Source organism: Jatropha curcas, chromosome 1, assembly GCF_041381405.1.
Source record: "Jatropha curcas cultivar XTBG-Jc1 chromosome 1, XTBG_Jcur_1.0, whole genome shotgun sequence".
NCBI lineage: Eukaryota > Viridiplantae > Streptophyta > Magnoliopsida > Malpighiales > Euphorbiaceae > Jatropha > Jatropha curcas.
This window is the reverse complement of record NC_143151.1, coordinates 1,280,395-1,304,067: the sequence shown is the minus strand read 5'-3', so window position 1 is coordinate 1,304,067 and position 23,673 is coordinate 1,280,395. Positions and strand designations below refer to the sequence as shown.

Genomic DNA, 23,673 nt, shown 5'->3' with positions numbered 1-23,673 from the left:
TTGGCCGTCTTCAGCATTTGACGAGGATGGCAGATCATTGGCATGATTGACGTCATCGGATATGAGGTTAGTATTTTAATCCATGAGTGTACAATTATAAATGAATAAAAGGAGCGACCAATTGAACATACTCGGCTATAAAAAGAGACCTTCAAGCTTTTTAATGGGCATTCTTGAAATAGTAATGATAAATGGTTGAAGAAGTGATCCTTTTGGATTTATTTTCCAGTTCTTTTGGAATGAAAGTGAGAATAGCTTTGCCTAAGAAAGGGATAAAATATGCATACAAGCAAGAAAACATGTTGAATAAGAGCCTTTTGCTTCATAAAATGGTCCCTGTCCTTATTCACAATGGAAAACCTATTTGTGAATCTCTCATCATCCTCCAATACATTGATGACACATGGAATCAACACAACCCTCCTTTGTTGCCATCCGGTCCTTACCTTTGATCGCAAGCAAGGGTTTGGGCTGATTTTCTAGACAAAAAGGTATATTAAGAGCTTAAATTTATTAATAAAGAGTGTATCATGTCACTGTCTCGTCTGTATTCTCTCTAAAAAAAAAACAGCTCACAGTAGTATGATAATAAAAGTTCTCAAAGTTATGCATGTGAAAATATGATGCAGGTGTATGATAGTGGCAAGAGGATACTAATGACCAAAGGAGAAGTCAAAGAGGCAGCTAAGAAGGAGATGATAGACTGCTTGAAAATTTCGGAAGGAAGGAGAGATTGGGGAAAAGTTTTACTTTGGAGGTGAAAGCTTTGGATTTATGGATATAGCACTAATTTCCTATTCCTCCTGGTTTTTTACCAATGCAACCCGTGGAGAATTCAACAAAGAAGTTCGAGTCCCAAAGCTTATGAAATGGGTTCAAAGATGCAAAGAGAGACATAAGTGTTTCAAAATCCCTCACTGACCCACTCAAAGTTTATGAATATGTCTTGCAACTAACTACTCCTATCACTTCTGTTTTTGGATTTTAGTTGATGTTTTATATATAATAACCATACCAAATTATGATGTAACTTGAGGGTGATCTTGCAAATCCTCTCTTACGTATCTTCTCTGGTTGTTTCTGGTCAAAAACTAATTTTAAAAGCAAAAGCAACATAACCAAATGCACAGTAATCCATGGCCAAGTAGGCATATAAGTCTGTAAAACGCTACAAATGAAAAAACTAAGAACTAGGAGATAAAGGGGAAAAAGGAAAGTTTTTTTTTTTCATTGTAAACTCAATGTAATAGAAGTGAAGCATTTTGGTTACCATTCTTAATTTTGAAACTCACATTAAGTTTTTACCTGAAAAATTAATTCATACCAGTATAGTTCTTACGGATATTTGGCCTACCAGACCTTCTGACTGTGCCAGAACTTGCTTTCAAGTTGATTGAAGCTCCTTCAGACAACTTTTTATTAGCTGCTGGGGTTAAAATCTGATCAGTAACTTCACCTTCAAGGGAAAAGTTCGATGAAAGACATTTTTCGGGCTTGTTTCTGAAATTTCTGCACTGGACTGGAGATTTGGATTGGAGATTCTCTTCCTGCTTGCTACTCATATTCTTTGATCTGTACCTACTTCTTGTTACAGCACCTGTACTTCGGGTAAGTTCTTCTGTTTCTATATCTTTTTCATTCAAATTTCCACCAACATCTTTGTGCATCTGATAAGTATTTGCCTTCTTATGATTTTTCACAGTTTGATCCACTTCAGAATTTGCAGTCACTCATGGACCTTCACTTTCCAAGTTTGAATGGTACATTGGAGTATGTTGGAATGTGTCTGACAACTTTCCCAGTATATCATCACAACTAAGATTTTCAGAATCCTCAGCAAGGCACATAACAAGATCACGTATGCTTGTTGCTGGGAGCTCATCCAAAGTTGACAGTATTTGCATTTAATCTAGGCACATTTTTTCTACTTGTAGAATCTCTTTTAGCAGATTCTTCCACATAAAATTGAGCAAGGCACCCTTCCCAGTCAAATGGAAACCCAATCTGGAAATGATTGCAAACCTGTAGAGATAAACAATTCAATTGGGGCTTGATCTAAAAAGGTTAAACAGGCATAGAAATAGCATATCTAATTTTGCACCTCTAAGTTCAGGACAACCTTATTAGGCATTTATTTGGTTCTAATCTAATTTTGTTTCTTAAACAAATACTAGAAGAACTTTCTGAAGCAATAGATTTATACTCGATGAAAACAGGTGAAATTTTACTAGAATCATTATTTGAATTAAATATTTTTATACATTACTCTTAAGACCACAGAGAACAAGGTGAAGAAGGAAAAGATATTTTCTCAGGAGAAAAAAGGCACAATACCAGAACTGAAAAGCCACTTTGAAGCGTTCGGGACCTATTTATGAAGCCGTTTATTGCAATTGTGATTCCATCCCTGGTTTCAAGAGTGGTGGCATTGATTCTCCTGGATATTGGTGCAGAGTAAAAGAGTCTTGCTCCTAAGCTTTGATACAAATACAAGTAAAAGAACAAACCCTAAAATTCTTTACAATCTTGAAGAATTATTTGCAATCAGATTAAAGAAGCTAAAATTAAGAGAGGCCATACCAAAATAAGAACCCAAGGTTCAGATAACGTTCACAAGGATCAAAAGGTCCCAAGGTAGGTTGCAAAAACTAGAATGCAAACATTTAGGCACCAAGAAAGTGACCAACCATTATTTCTATATCTTCTAAGTAGTCTAACATGGATGTTTCCCTTTCTTTCTTTCTTTTCTTTTCCCTTTTTGAATATACTCTCTGTAATTAGTAAACCATCATAAAAAGAAATCATGAAAAAAAAAAAAAAGACTATTGGAATGCAAATTCATCACATTTTGGGGGGGGGGGGGGGGGGGGGGTGGGGGTGTGGGTGGGGAACTTGAAATTGTAGCAGAAGGCCTCAGCTTGCTTAAAATCCTTATTGGGTTATAGCTTACAGTATTAAATGGTAAGAATATTAAAAGTTTCACTTAAATTTTACGTAAGAAACAAAAAAGGCAGACACTTCTGGCCAACTTCCACAAATCTTACTTCAAATTAAACCCAATTCTTCATTTTGGCTTTAGAAACTTTCTAGATTAGATGAGAAATTTTTGCCCATCAATTCTCGACCAGAGAACAACTTAAGTAAAACAATCAAGCAATAAATAAATAAATAAATCATACTTGCTTAAAGCAAACCCAGCAACAGCAATCCCTTTGTTCTCGGACTTAACCAGCCACCAATCGTCCAGTAACACCTGGGTAAAACAAAATCAATAACCATCACGAACAATTAACATCGGCTACTACTTCAATAACACCATAACAGATAAAAAGAAGTGAAGTACAAAAAAAAGGGGAAACAAAAAGGGAAGGTTCAGATTTTTACAGATTTGAGGGACAAAGAAGAGGCAGGAATGACGGGATTCTGATCAGATTGAGAACCGCGAAACGACGAGGCTTTTGGGTTTCTACATATGCTAGCTATGTTCTCCATTTTCATTACCTTTTCAAGGAAAGAGGAGGGAAAGGTGGTTTTCTCTCTTAAAAATATAATAAAAAAAAAAAAGGCCAATTCCGCCTTTAACCAAATTTTTTTTCTCCTATCCATTTGTTGCCAAAAAAATTTGTTCCGAGCATCCCACACACTCCATGCAACATAAGAGATAGAAGCTAACTTTTCGTGATTGTTTTGCTTCAAGACCTGCAAATAAAGAGATTTAAAAGAAAGGTTAGTAAAAGCTTCCTCCTCCCTACACACCCTCCAAACCTGCAACACCTTTGTGCACAATAATAATGCATGATTAATATCCTCCTCCAACTCACAATAAGGGCATATAGTGTCCACATTCACACCCCGCCTGCTCAATCTCCGTCGAGTAGGTAATAAGTTACGCAAGGTTCTCCAAATGAAATCTCTAATTTTTGGTGCAACATTCAACTTCCAGATACTCCCCCACCCCTCACCTTCTATGCTCTCATCACCCCTTCCCAACACCCTCAAGGCAAGATAATAACAAGATTTAACACTAAAATTACCCTTCTTATCATAATGCCAAATCAGCTCATCCTCCAAATCTCTTACACTAAGGGGAATATCAAGAATAGTGTGGATATCGCTCAAAGAAAAAAGATTAATAATCTTTGCCACATCCCATTGCCTCTCCCCCTCCACCAAAAGATCTTTCACCAGGAGATTATTATCAATAAAGAGGCTATCATCCTCCACATAAAAGACTCCATCAATGGGTAACCAAGGGTCCTTCACAACAGAAATACGCCTACCATTGCCAACCCTCCACCTAACTCCATGTTTCAAGACCATGTTAGAAGACATTATACCCCTTCAGACAAAACTAGGGTGATGACCCGTTTGTGCATCAAGCAATCTCCCGTCACGGAAATATTTAGATTTGAAAACTCTATAAAGGAAAGTATTAGGCGAAGTCAAAAGACGCCACCCCTGTTTCGCTAACATAGCCATATTGAAACAATGAAGATCCTTAAAACCCATGCCCCCATCGTTTTTACTCCCACTCATTCGATTCCAAGCTAACGAATGGAGCTTCTTCTCACTACCCTTCGAACCCCACCAAAAACTATTCATCATTTCTCCAACTCATCACATAGACATAGAGGCAATTCAAAGACACTCATGCAATAAGCCGGCAATGCTTGAATCACGGACTTAATAAGTATCTCTCTCCCCGCTTTGGAAAGAAATCTGTTAGACCAGCTATTTATATGCTTCCACATTCTTTCTTTGAGAAAACCAAGAACTTGTCTTTTATTCTTGCCAATCAGAGAAGGTAACCCCAGGTAAGAACCACCCTCAAAGGGGTTAAACACGCCCAGAATATGGCTAATATCGGCTTTCACAGTCATGCAAGTATTCGGACTGAACGTAATGCCAGACTTCTGAAATTTAATCGATTGACCAGAAGCACTCTCATATGTAGCTAAGATCCCTTTAACATTAGTGGCTTCAGTATTGGATGCTTTGAAGAAGAAAAGTGAGTCATATGCGAAAAATAAATGGGAGATTTTGGGACACCCTCGACCAGCTTTACCACCATGAATCTTACGACACCTTTCCGCTTCTAAGAAGAGTAGTGACAAACCTTCTGCACATACCAAAAATAAGTAGGGCGATATAGGATCACCTTGCCGTAAACCTCTTCCGGGGACAATAGAGCCAACAGTATTCCCATTAACAATAACTGAATATTTAACAGAAGTCATACACATCTTCATCCAATTTACCCACATAGCACAGAACCCCATTTTCTCAAGCATGGCACAAACATACGCCCAACAAACTTTGTCATAGGCTTTACTGATGTCAATTTTCAATGCACAATTTCCACATCTACTTTTACTTGGCTTCTTAAGATGATGCATCATTTCAAAGGAGATTAAAACATTATCAGTGATAAGCCGTCTAGGTATAAAAGCAGACTGATAATAAGAGATAATATTTGGTAACACAAATTTTAATCGATTCGCTAGGATTTTAGACACAATCTTGTAGAGCACGTTACACAATGAAATAGGTTTAAAATCAGTGACAAATTCTGGTCTATCTTTCTTAGGGATCAAAACAATTAAGGTATCATTTAGAGAGTCCGGGAAAACACCTTGTTGTAGCCAATGGTTACAGGCAGTTACCAAAATCCCCACCAATTAAAGGCCAAAATTTCTGATAGAAAGCAGGGTTCAAACCATCCGGGTCGGGTGCTTTATCAGGACCCATTTGAAAAACTGCTGCTTTTGCTTCTTCAAGCGAGATGGGAGCTGTCAACATGCAATTACCTTCATCGCTTATTGTACTGCGAACCAATCTCAAAATGGGCTGAAAATTCGTGGCAATATACGTAAAGAGATGAGTGAAATAGTCAACAAACAGCTGCTGCTTGTCACATTCCTTTTCAATCCACTGCCCTGCAGCGTTTTGTAGTTTATGAATGGAATTCCTGCGAGTTCTTGCTTTGATTTTAGCATGAAAATATTTACTGTTTCTATCACCATGCTGCAGCCAAAATTGTTTACTGAGTTGTCTTCATCTAGCATCCTCCTGCGTGAGAATATTGCCCCACTCTCTAATTAAACCTGTGGTATCGGCAAAAGGATCAACCTCTCGAGCAAAATTGATAGCATGCTTCAAGCTATTCTTTTTCTTCCAAAATCTCGAATTCTTGTCCATACCCCAACTTTACAGTGCGTCTATACAAGATTTTCTACGGAGCATTATATCAGACCCCATGGACGAGGACCAACTGTCTCGAACTATTCCAACCAGATCTTCGTCATGAAGCCATGCATTATCAAAACGGAACCTCCTCTCCTTCCTAGGAGGTACCTCACCCTCAACCGTCGAAACTAACAATGGGTCATGGTCCGATGTTGGTGAAACCAACGTAGTCGTAGAAGCTTCCTGGAATAAACAGGACCAGCAATTATTAGCCATAGCACGGTCAAGTTTCTCACGGGTGATAATTCGGCCAAATCTTTTTAATAACCAAGTAAATTTATAGCCTTTAGCAGGAATATCACATAAATCACTCTCCACTACCGCCTCCTTAAAACCATTCAACAAGTATCTAGGATATTGATTGCCACCAATCTTCTCTGAATCAGCCAGTAGATTATTAAAATCCCCAACACATAACAAGGACCATTATGTCTACGGGATAAATTTTTAATCAAGTCCTAAGAGTCCTGCCTTCTACATCTTTTTGGAAACCCATAAAAACCAGTTAGGCGCCATGAAATACCAGAATAAAGAACCATAGAATCAATAAAATTATTTGAGTAACAAGATATGGAAACATCAACTTCACTCTTCCAAAGCAAACCAAGACCACCACTTCTCCCAATACAATCCACAGAAAAGCAAGAATCAAATGCAACAAAGAACAAAGGTCAACAAGCTTCATTTTATGAACTAAAGTTTCACAAAGGAACAAAATAATAGGGCGGTAAATTGCAACAAAGTCACATAGAGCTTGTACTGTCCGAGGGTTGCCAAGTCCTCGACAGTTCCATGAAAGGATCTTCATTGCTTCCGGCCATCCTACCTCACAGGATCGACTGATGTATGTTTCTCCGACTGATTGATGGTCGAAGTGGTACCAGATGCAGAATCATTTTGATTAGAAACTGCAGCGGTGCTATGAGTTGTAGGAATAATTCGTTGTCTTTTTTTAGTCTCATCACTGATACATAAAGCCACATCTTCAACTCCGCCCTCTTCAAAAAAATCATCTTCCATTTTATCGGAGTTATTGCCTTCGTCAAGATTTGAAGATGTACCATAAAAGGAGTTACGAAAATTTCTCACCACAGTGTTATCTCCTTCCAAAACGGATGTCGAATGTCTAAGTGTCCAATTTGCTGAAATTTCAGCGACACCAAAGGATCGGATCCAGGAACTCTGTCGTCTCGCTCCATGCCTCATCGGAGCACAATACTATCATCCCAGGCCAAAATCAGTTCCTCTCTTGGTTTAGATAACCGAAGATCACAGAATGACTCTGTATGACCAATGCGGCCACATAGAAAGCAAATCGTGAAAACCTTCTCATATTGAAAACGAACATAATAAACCTCTCCAGACAGAGCAATTAATTTCTTTTTATGTTTGAGAGGCTTCCGAATATCCAGTTTCACTTTGATGCGAAGGAATTCAAAAACGGCCTCCATAGATGTCTTAAATCATATTCCAGATAAGATCCAAGGAAATCACCGAACGCTCGAGCTGTTCCTTCATCCACAATTCCATTCGGAACATCTCTAATTTGGACCCAAATGTCAGCAAACAATAAAGGGATCTCCAAAGGGTTTTCACCACTTTGAATCTGTTGCCAAACAAAAAGATGTTTATTAAAGAACCAAGGACCACCGGAGATAGCCCTGTCCATATCAACCACATTGTAGAAACAGAAGAGAAAACGTTTGGCTCCCACTTCCTGAATATCCATTCCGCCTAAAGGATGCCAGAGATCTGCTAGTGTGTGTTTCATAGCCTCAAAGTTGACTCTGCTATAAATGAGAAACATGCCAACCAAACAGAAACTATACGGATCAACTGGAGGGTTATGAGTTGGAGTAGGAAGGGAAAGCCCAGTCTCCTCCTCCTCCTCATCTATAGAAAGGTGAGCAAAATTATCTTCCATGGCTGAAACGGAAACAAATTCAGGCAAGAGGAAAGAGTTATGGTTTCGTTGGGTTGATGGAAACTTGAAGATCTGGAAAAGATGGAAGATGGTTATGGTTTCATGGCGACAAAGAACAAGGCGTGCACATAGTGGACAGCATCCAAGGCGTGTGAGTGGAAGACAAAGATTCATTGTTTCAAAGCGTCCTAGGCTTGCACATGGCAGACAAGACGTGCACATGGCAGAGGAAGTAAAAGACGTGCACGTGCACATCACGTGCACATGGCAGACAAGATGTGCACGTTTGATATTAATATTAACCAATTCCATAACTTAATTTTTTGATTTCTTGCATTAAAATTTAAATTTTAATTAGTTTCAACAATGATTTAGTATGAGTCAATTAATTAAGAGAACATTGTTGATTCGACATTAGATTCATGCGAAGACTTATTAATTAGAATTTAATTAGATTGTTAATGTTAAATTTTAATTTTAATAATATGGATTTTTATTAAAAAATAAAGAAAAATTATAATTAATTATAATAACTATATTTTCTTGATATTTGAAACTCAAACTAAAATAAAATTTGACATCCCAAAATTTTTAACACCAACCAAGATTGTTACAACCAACGTGTGGAATCAACTTATGGTTTAAAACTTATGGATTGGTTTTTCTTTTTTGAAACTAACTAACTTGGTTCGCAGTTTTCTCAGGAAAAAAGGAATTATTATAGAAATGTTGAATACCAATAACCAAACCCTAATAATCTAATTTACATTATTCATAAGCAAACTAATAGACTCAGACTCGGAATCTGACTCTATGCAATCACCTGGTATAGTTATTGGCTCTGAAGAACCATTGTTGATACCAACATCCTCTTTTTTCTTATCCTGTGGCACCAAAGAAGGTTTTGGAGGCAATTTTAGGTTTTCAAATTCTCCTTCCAGCATCTCTATAACTTCATGCATGGATGGACGATAAATGGGTTCCAATTGTATACACCAAAGAGCTACTAAAGCCATCTTCTTTGTCATTGTACTTTCCTCCTCTGAAACATGATCTCCCAATTCCATGTCTTTTCCTTTATTAAATTGTTCATAAACCCATGTCGGAAAATAGACTTGGCTTACATGCGCAGCAAATGCATTCAAGTGCTTTCTTCTTCCCACCATTTCCATTAACAAAATCCCAAAACTATACACATCAGCTTTATGAGATATACCTCCAATGTTCTTGTAGATTAGTTCTGGAGCCATGTAACCCATTGTTCCCCTTGCTGCTGTGAGACACACAATACTCTCATCGGTCGAATATAATTTTGCAAGTCCGAAATCTGAGATTTTTGGCAAGAAATTTTCATCAAGAAGAATGTTATGTGGCTTGATATCAAAATGTAATATTTTCATATGACAGCCTCGGTGAAGATAGTCAATCCCGCGAGCCACTCCTAGAGAAATCTCATACATTTTCTCAATGGTTATCAAATTGCTACGTTCTTCCGAAAATATATACTTCTCGAGAGATCCATTAGACATGAAATCATATACGAGAGCACGTTTAGATTTCTCAACATAAAAACCAACAAGACGAACCACATTAATGTGACGAATTCTCCCAATTGTAGCAACTTCATTGATGAAGTCTCGACCGTTACCTTTGGACATGTTCAACATTTTTACTGCAGCAAAATTACCACTCCGGAGTTTTCCTTTGTATACAGAGCCAAAACCTCCTTCTCCCAGCTTTTCTTTGAAACCGTTTGTTATCTTCTTAATTTCTGAGTAAGAGTATCTAATTGGGAAGAGATTATCATAACTTTGAAGAAACTCTTCAATATTATCATATTTTGATAAATGTCTCCTTTGCCATTTATAAATCCAAAAGGAGAGAAGACCTATTATCCCACATAAGGTTAATGTTGCACGACATACCACTGGAAAAAATTGACAGAACAGTTGTTAGCAATTATTTGACAGTTAAAAACAGTGAAGTTTCGCTTAAATAAGGAAAGGAATTCCCTTACCAAAGACAGAAATTAAATAAGGAAGCAAACCTAAAAGAAGGAAAAAAACAAAAAAAGTTAAAAGATGTAAAAAATTTAGCCATATAAACTTGACACATTGGCTTAAAAATGTTTGTGCTTTATTCTTGTCATTATTTAATCAGTTGAACATGGAACGATTGGCATTTCACTTCTCAAACTTTCCAATTTCAATATATTTACAGCTAGCCAACTAGGAATGGTCTGGTTGGTCTTCTCATTGATATAAGCAGTGAAAGATCTCGAGTTCAAATCTTCTTAATCATATGAGCTTATTTTCTTTATCATTTGGCTTTTGATTTCACGGAAATGCATGAAAAAGAATTAGATAATGGATTTTGGCAAACCTTTGAAGACTTTTCTTAGTCTTCCAAGCTTGTTCATAAGCTTCTCTTGCATTTGAGTCTCTCACTCACCAAGTAAGTTTAATCCATTTATCTTCATATCCATGCTTAGATTAGATGTTCTTGTGTTTATGAGCTACATTGAGCTATTTGTTAGAAAATTGAGGAATATGAGATTACTTTGAGCCATTAGATTAGATTACATTTTTTTAAGGATCTTTTTCTTTCTTTCTTTAAGGATTTTTAAGTGTTGGAAACCTTGAATTTGAATAATGAGAAGCTTGACATGATGCCCTAGATTATCATTATAGCCAACCCATCCAAAAACAAAAAAAAAACAAAAAAAAAAGTGTGATATAAATATTCTCACCCAAGACATAATATCCGGCATATCTTATTGACCTGCCTGCATTGACAAAACAAAAATGAAAAACAATTAGCAAAAGAAAATGTAATAATATATCTTTTTCTTTTTGTTCTTTTGAATTAAGGATTAACAACCGTTATTATATTATTCTAAATTATTCTTTCAAACAAAATAAATAAATTAATTAAATTAAATTAGAAATAATCTCGAAGTTTGATTATTCTTGTTTTCTATCCAAATCTAGCACAATTAAACTTGCAATAGAGTGTAAGCATCCTTACCATTGGGAATGAGGTTAGTATACAGGTGACCAATCAACACTGCCAAAATAAAAGAAAGCCCAAGTTAAACAAATAACAGGTCACCAACAGTGGCGGAACCAGACAAAATAATTAGAAGAGGTAAATTTTTTTTTTTTCTAACATTGGGAGGGGGCAACATTGAAAATAAATCATTGTTTTTTGAGTAAAACTTAAAATTTTATATATTTTATATGGTAACTTTAAAAAAAAAAATTAAAATTAGGGGAGCGGCCACCACAGTTGGCTACCCCTAGTTCCGTCGTCATTAGTTACCAATCAACATTGCCTATTAATGAAAGTTCTTTCAGAAATGGAACTTACCATTCGCATTACCAAATATGTCTTTTAATCCTGCATCAACACAAAAAGAATACAAAAAGATTTAATTTTTTGATTGTACATGTCAATTAATGCAAATATGATTATAATAAAAATGAATTTGATTACATTACCCTATTATATTCAAAACAAGTTTTAATTATTACAAAGGCCACCAGCTTCGGGGAGGTGCTATGGATAGTTTGTCTCAATTTAGCTTATAATATTAACAACAAGTAATGATTCTCTAAAAATAAAATTATGTCATAATGAATAAAATCTATTTTTATAAGAGATCTAACTTGAGTATAATTTCAATAAATACTAACTAAAATTATATGCTTAAAAAATGGCAAAACAAAAATCAAAACTAATACTCTATACTTGTAACTAACTAAAATTTATTATTTTACTTGACTTTTTATGAATTTAAAAAAAAATTCATAGCAATATTAGTTATGGTGTCGTACATTTTTTATTAACATGACCATAGGTCCAACAACAATAAATGATTTAGACAAATTTGGGTGCTATGTATGATTTATCCAAAAATTAATTTTTATGTAAGCATTATCCTAATTTTACATCAAATGAGCAAAAAGGTCAATTTTTAACCAAAAAAAAAAAAAGTAAAATAACAAACTATTATTTTATTAAAAGTAAATAATAAAAATTATTATTTCATTCTTTAGCTACAAATTTGGTCTTTGTAGTTGTTTGTTGTAAATTTGGGACAATAATTATATAAAAAATTAATTTATAAGTAATTTGTACTGCAAATTGAAGTTTATGTAATTCAAATTGGAGAGAGATTCATATAAAATTCTCTCTGTATTATTTTTCTTTCTACCTATCCTTGCTATGGGAAACCTTTAAATGTAAAAACACATGTAGAACGTTTCTTACCACCATAACGTTCATAAATATCTTTCCTACCCAGGTAGCGTACACTCAGAAGCAGCACTGCCCAGAAAAAGAAAAGAAAAGAAAAGGAGGAGGAAGTTGTCACGATAAATGGAAAGTAAGTGATGGGGACTCTGCAGATTATAAATTTATATTGGTATAAAGAGAAGAGAATGTCTTACCTTGATTTGGTTTGTGGATCCAAATAAAAAAAAAAAAGAATATATTTTTCTAAAAACAAGAATAGTTTAATCATTTAATGGAAAAAAAAAAATAGGAGTAAGTGAAAACAATTTTTAGTAAATTTCGGTTGTGACTGATATATAGTTTTTTTCTTTTTTTTTTTTTTTTTTTTTTTTTTTTTTAGTCATTGAAAACATTTTCTATATAGAAAGGATAATAATGCAAAACAAACTCCTTACAGCGGACATCTTGACGGAGCCTGGACATTCCTATTCCAATATAGACAAAGAGAAATATTAGTTTTATATACAAAATGAAAACACAAAATAAAAATGAAAAAGACAAATATCAAATGATTTTTTTTTTTTTTTTTCCTTTTCGCGTTGGTTATAGTCTAAGAGCTTGCTCCAGCTTTACTAGTTAGAGATCGAGTTTGATCACAACTTTATTACAGTTTCCCGCAAAGAAAAATGAACGATGTCAAGTTGGCTCATAAGCTAAAGTTTCATTAAAACTCCGAGTTCAGTTTATTTATTAAATAAGCTCAGTAAGTAGGATCGAGCTATTCTATGTATTAGGAGACCACCAACAAGACAAAGATTAAAAATTAATAGGTTGTGCTTGAGGTTCTTCTGTTTCGAAGGCTATTTCAGCTTCTTCACCATCTGATAGAACCACATAGTTGTTTTCAAAAAATGTTCATCTTCTTATGCCATAAATCAAATCTCACTCACGCACTAGGCAAGACTGGCTTTGAATCCAACTAAAATTTCATGTCAAAAATACTTTTCATTACTATTTTTTCTCTTTGCAAGTAAATATAAAACTAAGAAAGACATATAATGACTATAGGGGATAAAAAAGATCACCCAAAAAGCAATTTTTTATTGGTTGAACGAGTCACAATTCAGTTTTGAACCAGAACTGATTTACAATCATAATAACCATTCAAACCCAACTTGAAATGGAGGCCATGGAATTGAAACGTACCATAACAGTATTTCGTAATGTTGGCAATGTCAAGGTTGCAGCGGTTTTCCTCATAGTTGTCACAGCAAGCCCTAAACCATGACATCTCAAACCCATATGACATAATGCGGTGAACATCCAGATATGAAATGTCCATCGCTTCTTTTGGCAGAAAAGATGCCATAACTATCTGCTCAACACGGCAAGAATCCACCAAATCCATCACATAAGTAGAGTGAGAGCCAAGCATTATATACCAATAACCTGAATTATAATAATTGAATTAATATAATATTGCAGTTATAATTAACTTATTAGGGCCTTGCTCTTTTGTTAAATGTTAATGGACTAGACTGCTAAAATTAATAATAATAACCTCACCTGAATAATACGTGCTATTGATGCAAGGATGAGCATCCACATAAAGTGGAGAATCCAGTATTCGATGTTCACAGTTCACCAAAACTATGCTCTGATAGTATTCAGCATCATAATAGCCAACTCCTGGCCAAGAACCCCATACATATGGAATAGCCCAATACCGATTATAGAAAAGGTTCAAAGAATGGCGAGGAAAAGAGGAGCAGTTATCCTTTTGGATAAGGGCATCTACTACTCGAATTGTGAAGTTATTGTAATTAATAGACAGAACGTAATATTTAGCTGAATCCAAGTATACTACTGTAAGGTTGTTTTCACAAACAAGCTGAAGGTTTTGGTTGCCGCAGGTTGTCGGATCAGTGTTAAGGCGAAAAGGGTAGCTTATGTTATGGATATCGCCGCAAGAACTGGTGCACTGATCATTATTGCTTTTGCTTTTTCTAGCACAACAACTTTGGAGATGGAGTATTATTAAAATTATAACTAGAAAAAGAAGGTTTGAGTATCTGCTGATCATTATGTGAACTGATGAGACAGAGAGAATTGATCATTAAATTTGTGATGCAGGATTACCTTGGTCGTCACTGGAAACTTCAAAGCGACTTCTCTCAGCTTTCAATTAAGACGGCAAAGGTGGTTTGACATCAATGCCAAGTCTTTCAATTAACATTGCACACCACAAGTCTTCCTTTTAAGTCAATGCCCCATAAGTCTTCCTTTTAAGTCAATGCCCCATGTATAAAGTCTCAGAATTATGTGGGGTAACACAAAAAAAACAAGTCTATTGCGAAGTCTACTTCAAGGAAGCTGTGACGAAGCTAAAGGAAAAGGGTCATTAAGGGAAACATATTGGCCCATTGTCATACTTCTTATTGGACGACAAGTCTATTCTCCTATTAGTGCAGACCTCGCAGCACACTTTCGAGCAGGCTCCGTAGAGAAGCACTAGCTAGTATCAGCCTATAAAGGAGTATCAACCGCTGCACATAGAGCAAAAAGCCACATGAGTCATTTTTAGACAATGCGGCCATTGTTTCTGCCAAATCTATGCATTTTCTTCAGCACGGATGCTCATGTATCAGAATCCATTGCTAAAATCGCAGACAATGTAGGGTAGTTGTAGAATCACTGGCAGAATTTTTAGTAAATGTATTCCAAGAACATGCTGATATTTTATCAGCATGGCCTGCATTATTGACTTTGTCAGTTCTGAGGTTGTTAAATTTTTGGAGAGTGATACTTTCAGCAAGCTGAGGGGAGGAAGCATTCTGCTCGTGAGCAAAAGCTACGGGCTGCATTTTAGAAGAAATTTCGGTGCAGGAACCCTCATAGCCTGATAAAAACTGAGATAAATAGAAAACAATACAGAAGAAAATTTAGTTAGTTATATGGCAAAGTAGCATCAAAACATGCAGTTTCAGATTTTCTAGAAGAACCTCCGTGTTTTGCAACTTTTCAAATATATGTTCATGCAAAACGAAAGAATGATCCTGAGGGAAAAAAAATACAAATCTATTTTGCAAACTGCAAATTATTTCCCTGATTAATCCACATGAAGCTTTATAGGTTTTGCAGGTGCTTCTGATTTTTTTTTTTTTTTTTTAAAAAAAAAAATTCACATCGAGTTGTGCATCACTCGTGATTACCAAAAGGTGAATTAAGAAGTAGCAAACCTAAAGGTCAAAGACAGTGACTGAGAATATAACTAATATTATAGGATATAGCATACATCCTATAGTTGAGAAACTAGGGCACTTTCTATATGGTTTTTATTTCTCAAATAAGATCAATTATTAAACTCCATTTATTTTTCTTATTTCCAAGATACAAGCCTTTCAGTATAGGAAATAGAAGCCAAAAACAAAAATGATAGGATACAACTACTTAGAACTCAATTGTGTGCTACAAAGCAAACCACATCATGAGATATTGAATTCACCCTTTTTTGGCTCCATCAACAACTGTGGCAACAACAAACAAATAACATCTCTGGAGTCTGGACCACTGCAATCAGCCATAAGAAGCTGATAATCAAATACATAAGGAAACATGAAGACATTTTTAGCATGTTGCACACATTCCAGACACTAAAACTCTTGGAAACATCTTAACACTTCAAAAAAGTTTCGCTATATTTCTTTAATTTTGGCAACCCTATGTAAACTGTAGAGGTTAATTCACAATTTAAAATTTTAAGATGGATTTCAATTACTACTTCACAAAACCCAACTTTTATTTTTCTGATCATGCAATCAATTAAACTAACACATTACTGACAAACCAATACAAGATTTTAAATTCACAAAAGCAAAATGCAGTACATTTCACCAATAAATTATATCGTGAAATTAATGTCATGGTGTAACATTTATAGACGTTAAACCAATACTAGATTATTGAAATTAATGCCGTGGTGTAACATTTATAGCAATAAATTTATCCCAGTATTATAAATACAAAATATATATTCTTAGTACAACATTTCATCAACCTTTTGTGTTTTGCTGTTTAAAAAAAAAGAGTCATATTTCATGTCATATTATATCGTGTTTTTCCTGCTCAAGCTACTTAGCCTTTAATATTTATTTTGCCCATAAGGAGGCAGCATCCCCTACTTTGACCACAAATTCATGCTGCAATTGAAGTTCTTTAAGCTTCTAAATGACTATCACTTATAACACTGATCCGAAACCTGACACACTTGTTGAACTTCACTCATAATGACCAAGAAAATGTATGAACAGCTTTTTATTGAATCTTAAGAGCATTAATTGGCAAAATTCTCAAACTGGATGTTGAGAAAGACTTTTTTTCCCCCAAGGAAAGATGTTGAGAAAGATGGACAGGGGAATAACCCTGTAAACAAGTGTTTCAGGGTCCCTGTCAGAACCTGACACACTTGTTGAACTTCACTCACTAATGACCAAGAAAATATATGAACAGCTTTTTAATTGGCAAAATTCTCAAACTGGAGGTTGAGAAAGATTTTTTTCCCCCAGGGAAAGATGTTGAGAAATATGGACAGAAGAATAACCCTGTAAACAAGTGTTTCAGGGTCCTTATCAGATGCAAAGAAATTCTTAACTTTGGGTTCAGCAAGGAAATTGTATGACATAAGATTTTTACTTTTTCATTAGCTAGATCAACACAATTCATTTTAGCAAGAAAGCTCCAATTTTTCTACCAGGAAATGGCTTATGACATCATCATTTGTTCAAAGATACAGTGGATACTTACAAACTCTGAAGCAAAAATATACAATTACATTTCATATTTATGTTACCATCATCAATTGAAGAACCATGTTGGTTAGAGCTATTTAATTCTTGCAGTTCTAAACTCTAAAGGAATGTTAAATTCACAATAAATTTATTAACTCTAAGACCTCCCATAAGCATTCTGATTGTAGAAAAATATTTTGTTCCCTGAAAAATAACACAGTTACCATACTAAACTCATCAAGTTCCGAAATGCAAGTGTATCAAGGAATCCTCAAAAGTTAATACTCACCAACAGAGTAGCCAAAAAAATTAACACAAGGAATCAGAACACTAAAATTAACGTACCAATATTATTACCAAACTGTTAACAAAAACAACAATACCTCAACTAACACTGATACGAATTAAAATTAACAAAAGTTAAAATTAATACCTTAACACCCACTATAAAGAAGTGCATCAACATACCAACAATTGGTGGTTCAGCCACATTGGAGAAGACATGATCACAAATTGTTAGAGCTTGTTACATACGACACTACAACAGTGATGTCATCAAGTTTACCACCATAGTAGCTGAACCCGGCACGTTGAGCAGCAGTAGAAAAAGGTGTCTGTCGGTTCTCATCCAGTGCTCGTTGAGCAGCTCCAAAAGAGGATTGAACAGAGTGAGGATCTTCCCCACCTGTTTTTTCCTCATCAGTACAGAGCAACGTCAGGGTTTGGCCAGACTCCACAGTAGTTTGCCAGCTGTTCCTCACGAGCATTCCCATCAAACGACACATTATGAGCAGCTCCAGCAGAGAATTTAACAGAAGACAAGTTGTGGAAGTTCTTCAACGATGGCCCTGGAACAAAACCACTCAAATCACTGCTCCTTGTAATTGAACCAAACCAAAAGTAACTGCCAACCAAAGGACTATTTGGCAACTCCCCATTTATCATCCTCACTCGTGCCTTAAAGCAACTGATCCGACCTCTATCCGCGAAAAAAACACCTCTAGGTTCCGAAAAGGACAATCCTTTTGCACAAGTAGTAATCATATTATCAATAAAGCACAATCGTTTTGCACTGGTAATCATACTATCAATAAAAGTATCACCAAACACAGCTTTAGGCAGCTATAGAATATCCACCAAAGAGAACGCCTCACTGAGAATTAAGTGGGATTAGATAATGAAAAGGCTGAATTTCTAACAATTACTGGTGTCCTAAATCCTAATTTCAGCTTCACGCAGAAACCCAGATGGCACCTTAAACCCTTCAACCAAAAACCACAGCCTCTTTAAGCACACCTGAACCTTATTGTTTTTGGGATCTAGAGATTTAGGGAGAGAGAGAAACATCGAGGGTTATTCAGTTATATCTTCGAACCTTATTGTTTTTGAGGGGCTTCGAACCGCACACACACATACCCACATAAACATTTATGTATTAATATTATTGATAATCCTCATAATTGCTAATTAGGATTATAATTTTTAATTAAAATAGGAAAGAAAAATTTATCCAATAATGTCATTTCTAATAATTCCTAATTAAAATAGGGGAAAAAAAACAATTTGGATTTTGATTTTTGGTTCAATTTTTTGATTTCCTATTAAGTCTATTTCTTCTAATTTCTTCTCTTTCAATTAATTTTATTCAATGAAAAAAAATCTAACAAAGAAAATTTATTTATTTGTTGTCCGAGATAACAAAGAAAAATCATGAATGGAACAAATTCCTGAAACTTTTCACTCATTACCAGTAATTGTGAAAAAACATCATTTGTTTTTAAGATCAAAACCAACCACTCTAGTTCTACACAAAAATGCCAGTAAAATTTGAAATTTCATTTTAGGTGGATTTCTAGTACAAGTTGCCTTTTAACAAATATTTATTTATAATCTACATATTCAGAATGTATTTAATTAAGTTTTTGATTTTATGGTATTTAATTAGATTTCCCAAATAATAATAATAATAAATGGACTGTTGGTAAGTTATGCATTCTACTCTAAGAGTATTTCTTATGAGTAATGATACGAGAACTAACCCAACAAGTCTTTTTGATCGGAAATTGCAAGTTGTTGGGCAATTTTTAATTTTTTTTTTTCGTATTTATTGAAAACTTGAAATTAAAAAATAAAATTGATTAAATATTAAGTGAAAATCACTTTTTATTATTTTCAAGTAGATAACTGATTTTTCTATATAACCCATTAAATAACGACAATAAAAATATTTTCATCACAATACATCATTCTTTAACAATTAATATTCTGCCTAGAATTGAAAATACGACAGTTGATGTATGAGAAAAATAATTTTAAAAAGGAGAACTTGGAGATGAAGAAAAAGACTAACGGCTTCAGGTTAGTATTTTATTCTACGAGTGTACAATTATAAATGAATAAAAGGAGTGACCAATTGAACATACTCAGCTATAAAAAGAGACTTTCGAGCTTGTTAATGGGCATTCTTGAAATAGTAATAATAAATGGCTGAAGAAGTGATCCTTTTGGATTTATTTGCCAGTTCTTTTGGAATGAGAGTGAGAATAGCTTTGGCTGAGAAAGGGATCAAATATGAATACAAGCAAGAAAACATGTTGAATGAGAGCCCTTTGCTTCATAAAATGGTCCCTGTCCTTATTCACAATGGAATACCTATTTGTGAATCTCTCATCATCCTCCAATACATTGATGACACATGGAATCAACACAACCTTCCTTTGTTGCCATCCGATTCTTACCTTTGACCGCAATAAAGGGTTTGGGCTGATTTTCTAGACAAAAAGGTATATTAAGAGCTTAAATTTATTAATAAAGAGTGTATCATATCACTGTCTCGTATGTATTTTCTTTAAAAAAAAAAAAAATCACAGTAGTATGATAATAAAAGTTCTCAAAGTTATGCTTGTGAAAATATGATGCAGGTATATATATGATAGTGGCAAGAGGATACTAATGACCAAAGGAGAAGTCAAAGAGGCAGCTAAGGAGATGATAGACTGCTTGAAAATTTTGGAAGGAGAGCTCAGGGGAAAGCCTTTAATTTGGAGGTGAAACCTTTGGATTTATGGATATAGCACTAATTTCCTGTTTCTCCTGGTTTTTTTCCTATGCAACCTGTGGAGAATTCAACATAGAAGTTCAAGTCCCAAAGCTTATGAAATGGGTTCAAAGATGCAGAGAGAGAGATAGTGTTTCAAAAGCCTTCACGAACCCACTCAAAGTTTATGAATATGTCTTGCACCTAAGGAAAATGGCTTGGGTAGAATAAAAGATTGCTGCTCCTATCACTTCTGTTTTTGGATTTTAGTTGATGTTTTATATATAATAACCATACCAAATTATGATGTAACTTGTGGGTGATCTTGCAAATCCTCTCTTATGTATCTTCTCTGGTTGTTTCTGGTCAAAAACTAATTGTAAAAGCAAAAGCAACATAACCAAATGCACAGTAATCCATGGCCAATTAGGCATATAAGTCTGTAAAACGCTACAAATGAAAAAACTAAGAACTAGGAGATAAAGGGGAAAAAGGAAAGTTTTTTTTTTCATTGTAAACTCAATGTAATAGAAGTGAAGCATTTTGCTTACCATTCTTAATTTTGAAACTTACATTAAGTTTTTACCTGAAAAATTAATTCATACCAGTATAGTTCTTACGGATATTTGGCCTACCAGACCTTCTGACTGTGCCAGAACTTGCTTTCAAGTTGATTGAAGCTCCTTCAGACAACTTTTTATTAGCTGCTGGGGTTAAAATCTGATCAGTAACTTCACCTTCAAGGGAAAAGTTCGATGAAAGACATTTTTCGGGCTTGTTTCTGAAATTTCTGCACTGGACTGGAGATTTGGATTGGAGATTCTCTTCCTGCTTGCTACTCATATTCTTTGATCTGTACCTACTTCTTGTTACAACACCTGTACTTGGGGTAAGTTCTTCTGTTTCTATATCTTTTTCATTCAAATTTCCACCAAAATCTTTGTGCATCCGATAAGTCTTTGCCTTCTTATGATTTTTCACAGTTTGATCCACTTCAGAATTTGCAGTCACTCGTGGACCTTCACTTTCCAAGTTCGAATGGTACATTGGAGTATGTTGGAATGTGTCTGACAACTTTCCCAGTATATCATCACAACTAAGATTTTCAGAATCCTCAGCAAGGCGCATAGCAAGATCACGTATGCTTGTTGCTGGGAGCTCATCCAAAGTTGACAGGTAAGTATTTGCATTTAATCTAGGCACATTTTTTCTACTTGTAGAATCTCTTTTAGCAGATTCTTCCACATAAAATTGAGCAAGGCACCCTTCCCAGTCAAATGGAAACCCAATCTGGAAATGATTGCAAACCTGTAGAGATCAACAATTCAATTGGGGCTTGATCTAAAAAGGTTAAATAGGCATAAATAGCATATCTAATTTTGCACCTGTAAGTTCAGGACAACCTTATTAGGCATTTATTTGGTTCTAATCTAATTTTGTTTCTTAAACAAATACTAGAAGAACTTTCTGAAGCAATAGATTTATACTCAGATGAAAACAGGTGAAATTTTACTAGAATCATTATTTGAATTAAATATTTTTATACATTACTCTTAAGACCACAGAGAACAAGGTGAAGAAGGAAAAGATATTTTCTCAGGAGAAAAAAGGCACAATACCAGAACTGAAAAGCCACTTTGAAGCGTTCGGGACCTATTTATGAAGCCGTTTATTGCAATTGTGATTCCATCCCTGGTTTCAAGAGTGGTGGCATTGATTCTCCTGGATATTGGTGCAGAGTAAAAGAGTCTTGCTCCTAAGCTTTGATACAAATACAAGTAAAAGAACAAACCCTAAAATTCTTTACAATCTTGAAGAATTATTTGCAATCAGATTAAAGAAGCTAAAATTAAGAGAGGCCATACCAAAATAAGAACCCAAGGTTCAGATAACGTTCACAAGGATCAAAAGGTCCCAAGGTAGGTTGCAAAAACTAGAATTTTAGGCACCAAGAAAGTGACCAACCATTATTTCTATATCTTCTAAGTAGTCTAACATGGATGTTTCCGTTTCTTTCTTTCTTTTCTTTTTCCCTTTTTGCATATACTCTCTGTAATTAGTAAACCATCATAAAAAGAAATCATGAAAAAAAAAAAAAAAAAAGACCATTGGAAATGCAAATTCATCACAGATTGAGGGGAAAAACTTGAAATTGTAGCAGAAGGCCTCAGCTTGCTTAAAATCCTTGTTGGGTTATAGCTTACAGTATTAAATGTTAAGAATATTAAAAGTTTCAATTAAATTTCACTTAAGAAACAAAAAAGGAAGACACTTCCGTCCAACTTCCACAAATCTTACTTCAAATTAAACCCAATTCTTCATTTTGGCTTTAGAAACTTTCGAGATTAGATCAGAATTTTTGCCCATCAATTCTCGACCAGAGAACAACTTAAGTAAAACAATCAAGCAATAAATAAATCATACTCGCTTAAAGCAAACCCAGCAACAGCAATCCCTTTGTTCTCTGACTTAACCAGCCACCAATCGTCCAGTAACACCTGGATAAAACAAAATCAACAACCATCACGAACAATTAACATCGGTTACTACTTCAATAACAGCATAACAGATAAAAAGAATTGAAGTACAAAAAAAAAGGGGAAACGAAAAGAGAAAGTTCAGATTTTTACAGATTTGAGGGACAAAGAAGAGGCAGGAATGACGGGATTCTGATCAGATTGAGAACCGCAAAACGACGAGGCTTTTGGGTTTCTACATATGCTAGCTATCTTCTCCATTTTCATTATCTTTACAGAGAAAGAGGAGGGAAATGTGGTTTTCTCTCTTAAAATATATATATATATATATATATATATATATATATATATATATATATATATATATATATATATATAAAATAAAAAAAAGTCAATCCCGCCTTTAACCAAATTTTTTTATCGTACCAGGCCACACCATTTCTACTTTCTTCTGTCTCGGGTCATTTTTTATTTTAATTTAAAATTTTGTCTTATTTTTTATTTCTAAATGAACTTTTAAAATACCAAATTTTGAGAGATCAAACAAATTTTATAATATAATAAATAATGTTTTCTCCATTCTAAAATTCTTGCCTTACTTCTTTTCATTTGTTTAAATTATAGTACTATTTTCTATTCTTTTTAGAATAAAATAATTTTTATTTTCATTTAATGTGCATTTTTACGAATAAAACTGTTGCGTTTGATATTAATATTAACCAATTCCATAACTTAATTTTTTGATTTCTTGCATTAAAATTAAAATTTTAATTGGTTCCAACGATGATATTGTATGAATCAATTAGTTAAAAGATTTTTTCACTTAACATTGTTGATTCTACATTAGATTAATGCGTAGACTTGTTGATTAAAATTTACTTAGATTCTTAATGTTAAATTTAATTTTAATAATATGGATTTTTATAAAATAAAGAAAAATTATAAGTAATCATAATAACTATATTT

General features: G+C 34.5%; 2 protein-coding genes and 1 pseudogene across 18 annotated transcripts; 1 reads left to right on the top strand and 2 right to left on the bottom strand.

Moving 5' to 3' along the window:
• Nucleotides 1-1,198: 1,198 nt before the first annotated feature.
• Nucleotides 1,199-18,593, bottom strand: LOC105629259 (LEAF RUST 10 DISEASE-RESISTANCE LOCUS RECEPTOR-LIKE PROTEIN KINASE-like 2.4). Of its 16 annotated transcripts, none has more exons than XR_016318666.1 (15): nt 17,662-18,593; nt 15,912-15,976; nt 13,973-15,315; nt 13,613-13,855; nt 12,862-12,891; nt 12,443-12,499; nt 11,540-11,569; nt 11,198-11,236; nt 10,920-10,955; nt 10,188-10,217; nt 8,994-10,097; nt 3,385-3,699; nt 3,180-3,253; nt 2,335-2,771; nt 1,199-2,022 (listed from the first exon to the last, which is right to left on the bottom strand). XR_016318666.1 is itself a non-coding variant. In XM_089715828.1 (12 exons), the coding sequence occupies exons 2-11, from the start codon at nt 14,487-14,489 to the stop codon at nt 3,225-3,227; spliced, it is 2,115 nt and encodes a 704-aa protein (XP_089571954.1). In that variant the 5' UTR covers nt 14,490-15,315; nt 17,662-18,593; the 3' UTR covers nt 1,199-2,022; nt 3,180-3,224. The 16 variants fall into 16 exon arrangements, 1 of the variants encoding a protein (XP_089571954.1); XR_016318669.1 differs by lacking the exon at nt 15,912-15,976 and having other exon boundaries at nt 2,335-2,476; nt 2,581-2,771; XR_016318671.1 differs by lacking the exon at nt 15,912-15,976 and having other exon boundaries at nt 2,335-2,471; nt 2,581-2,771.
• Nucleotides 18,594-19,486: 893 nt separating this feature from the next.
• LOC149498747 (putative glutathione S-transferase parC) lies at nt 19,487-20,562 on the top strand (annotated as a pseudogene).
• A 148-nt stretch (nt 20,563-20,710) lies between these two features.
• Nucleotides 20,711-23,021, bottom strand: LOC149498746 (uncharacterized). 2 transcript variants are annotated; one of them, XM_089715806.1, is made up of 4 exons: nt 22,861-23,021; nt 22,655-22,728; nt 21,850-21,952; nt 20,711-21,538 (listed from the first exon to the last, which is right to left on the bottom strand). In XM_089715806.1, exons 1-4 carry the CDS (start codon nt 22,972-22,974, stop codon nt 20,825-20,827), a joined length of 1,005 nt encoding a protein of 334 aa, XP_089571932.1. In that variant the 5' UTR covers nt 22,975-23,021; the 3' UTR covers nt 20,711-20,824. The 2 variants fall into 2 exon arrangements, with proteins under 2 accessions (XP_089571932.1, XP_089571931.1); XM_089715805.1 differs by having other exon boundaries at nt 21,850-21,991; nt 22,861-23,020.
• Nucleotides 23,022-23,673: the final 652 nt, after the last annotated feature.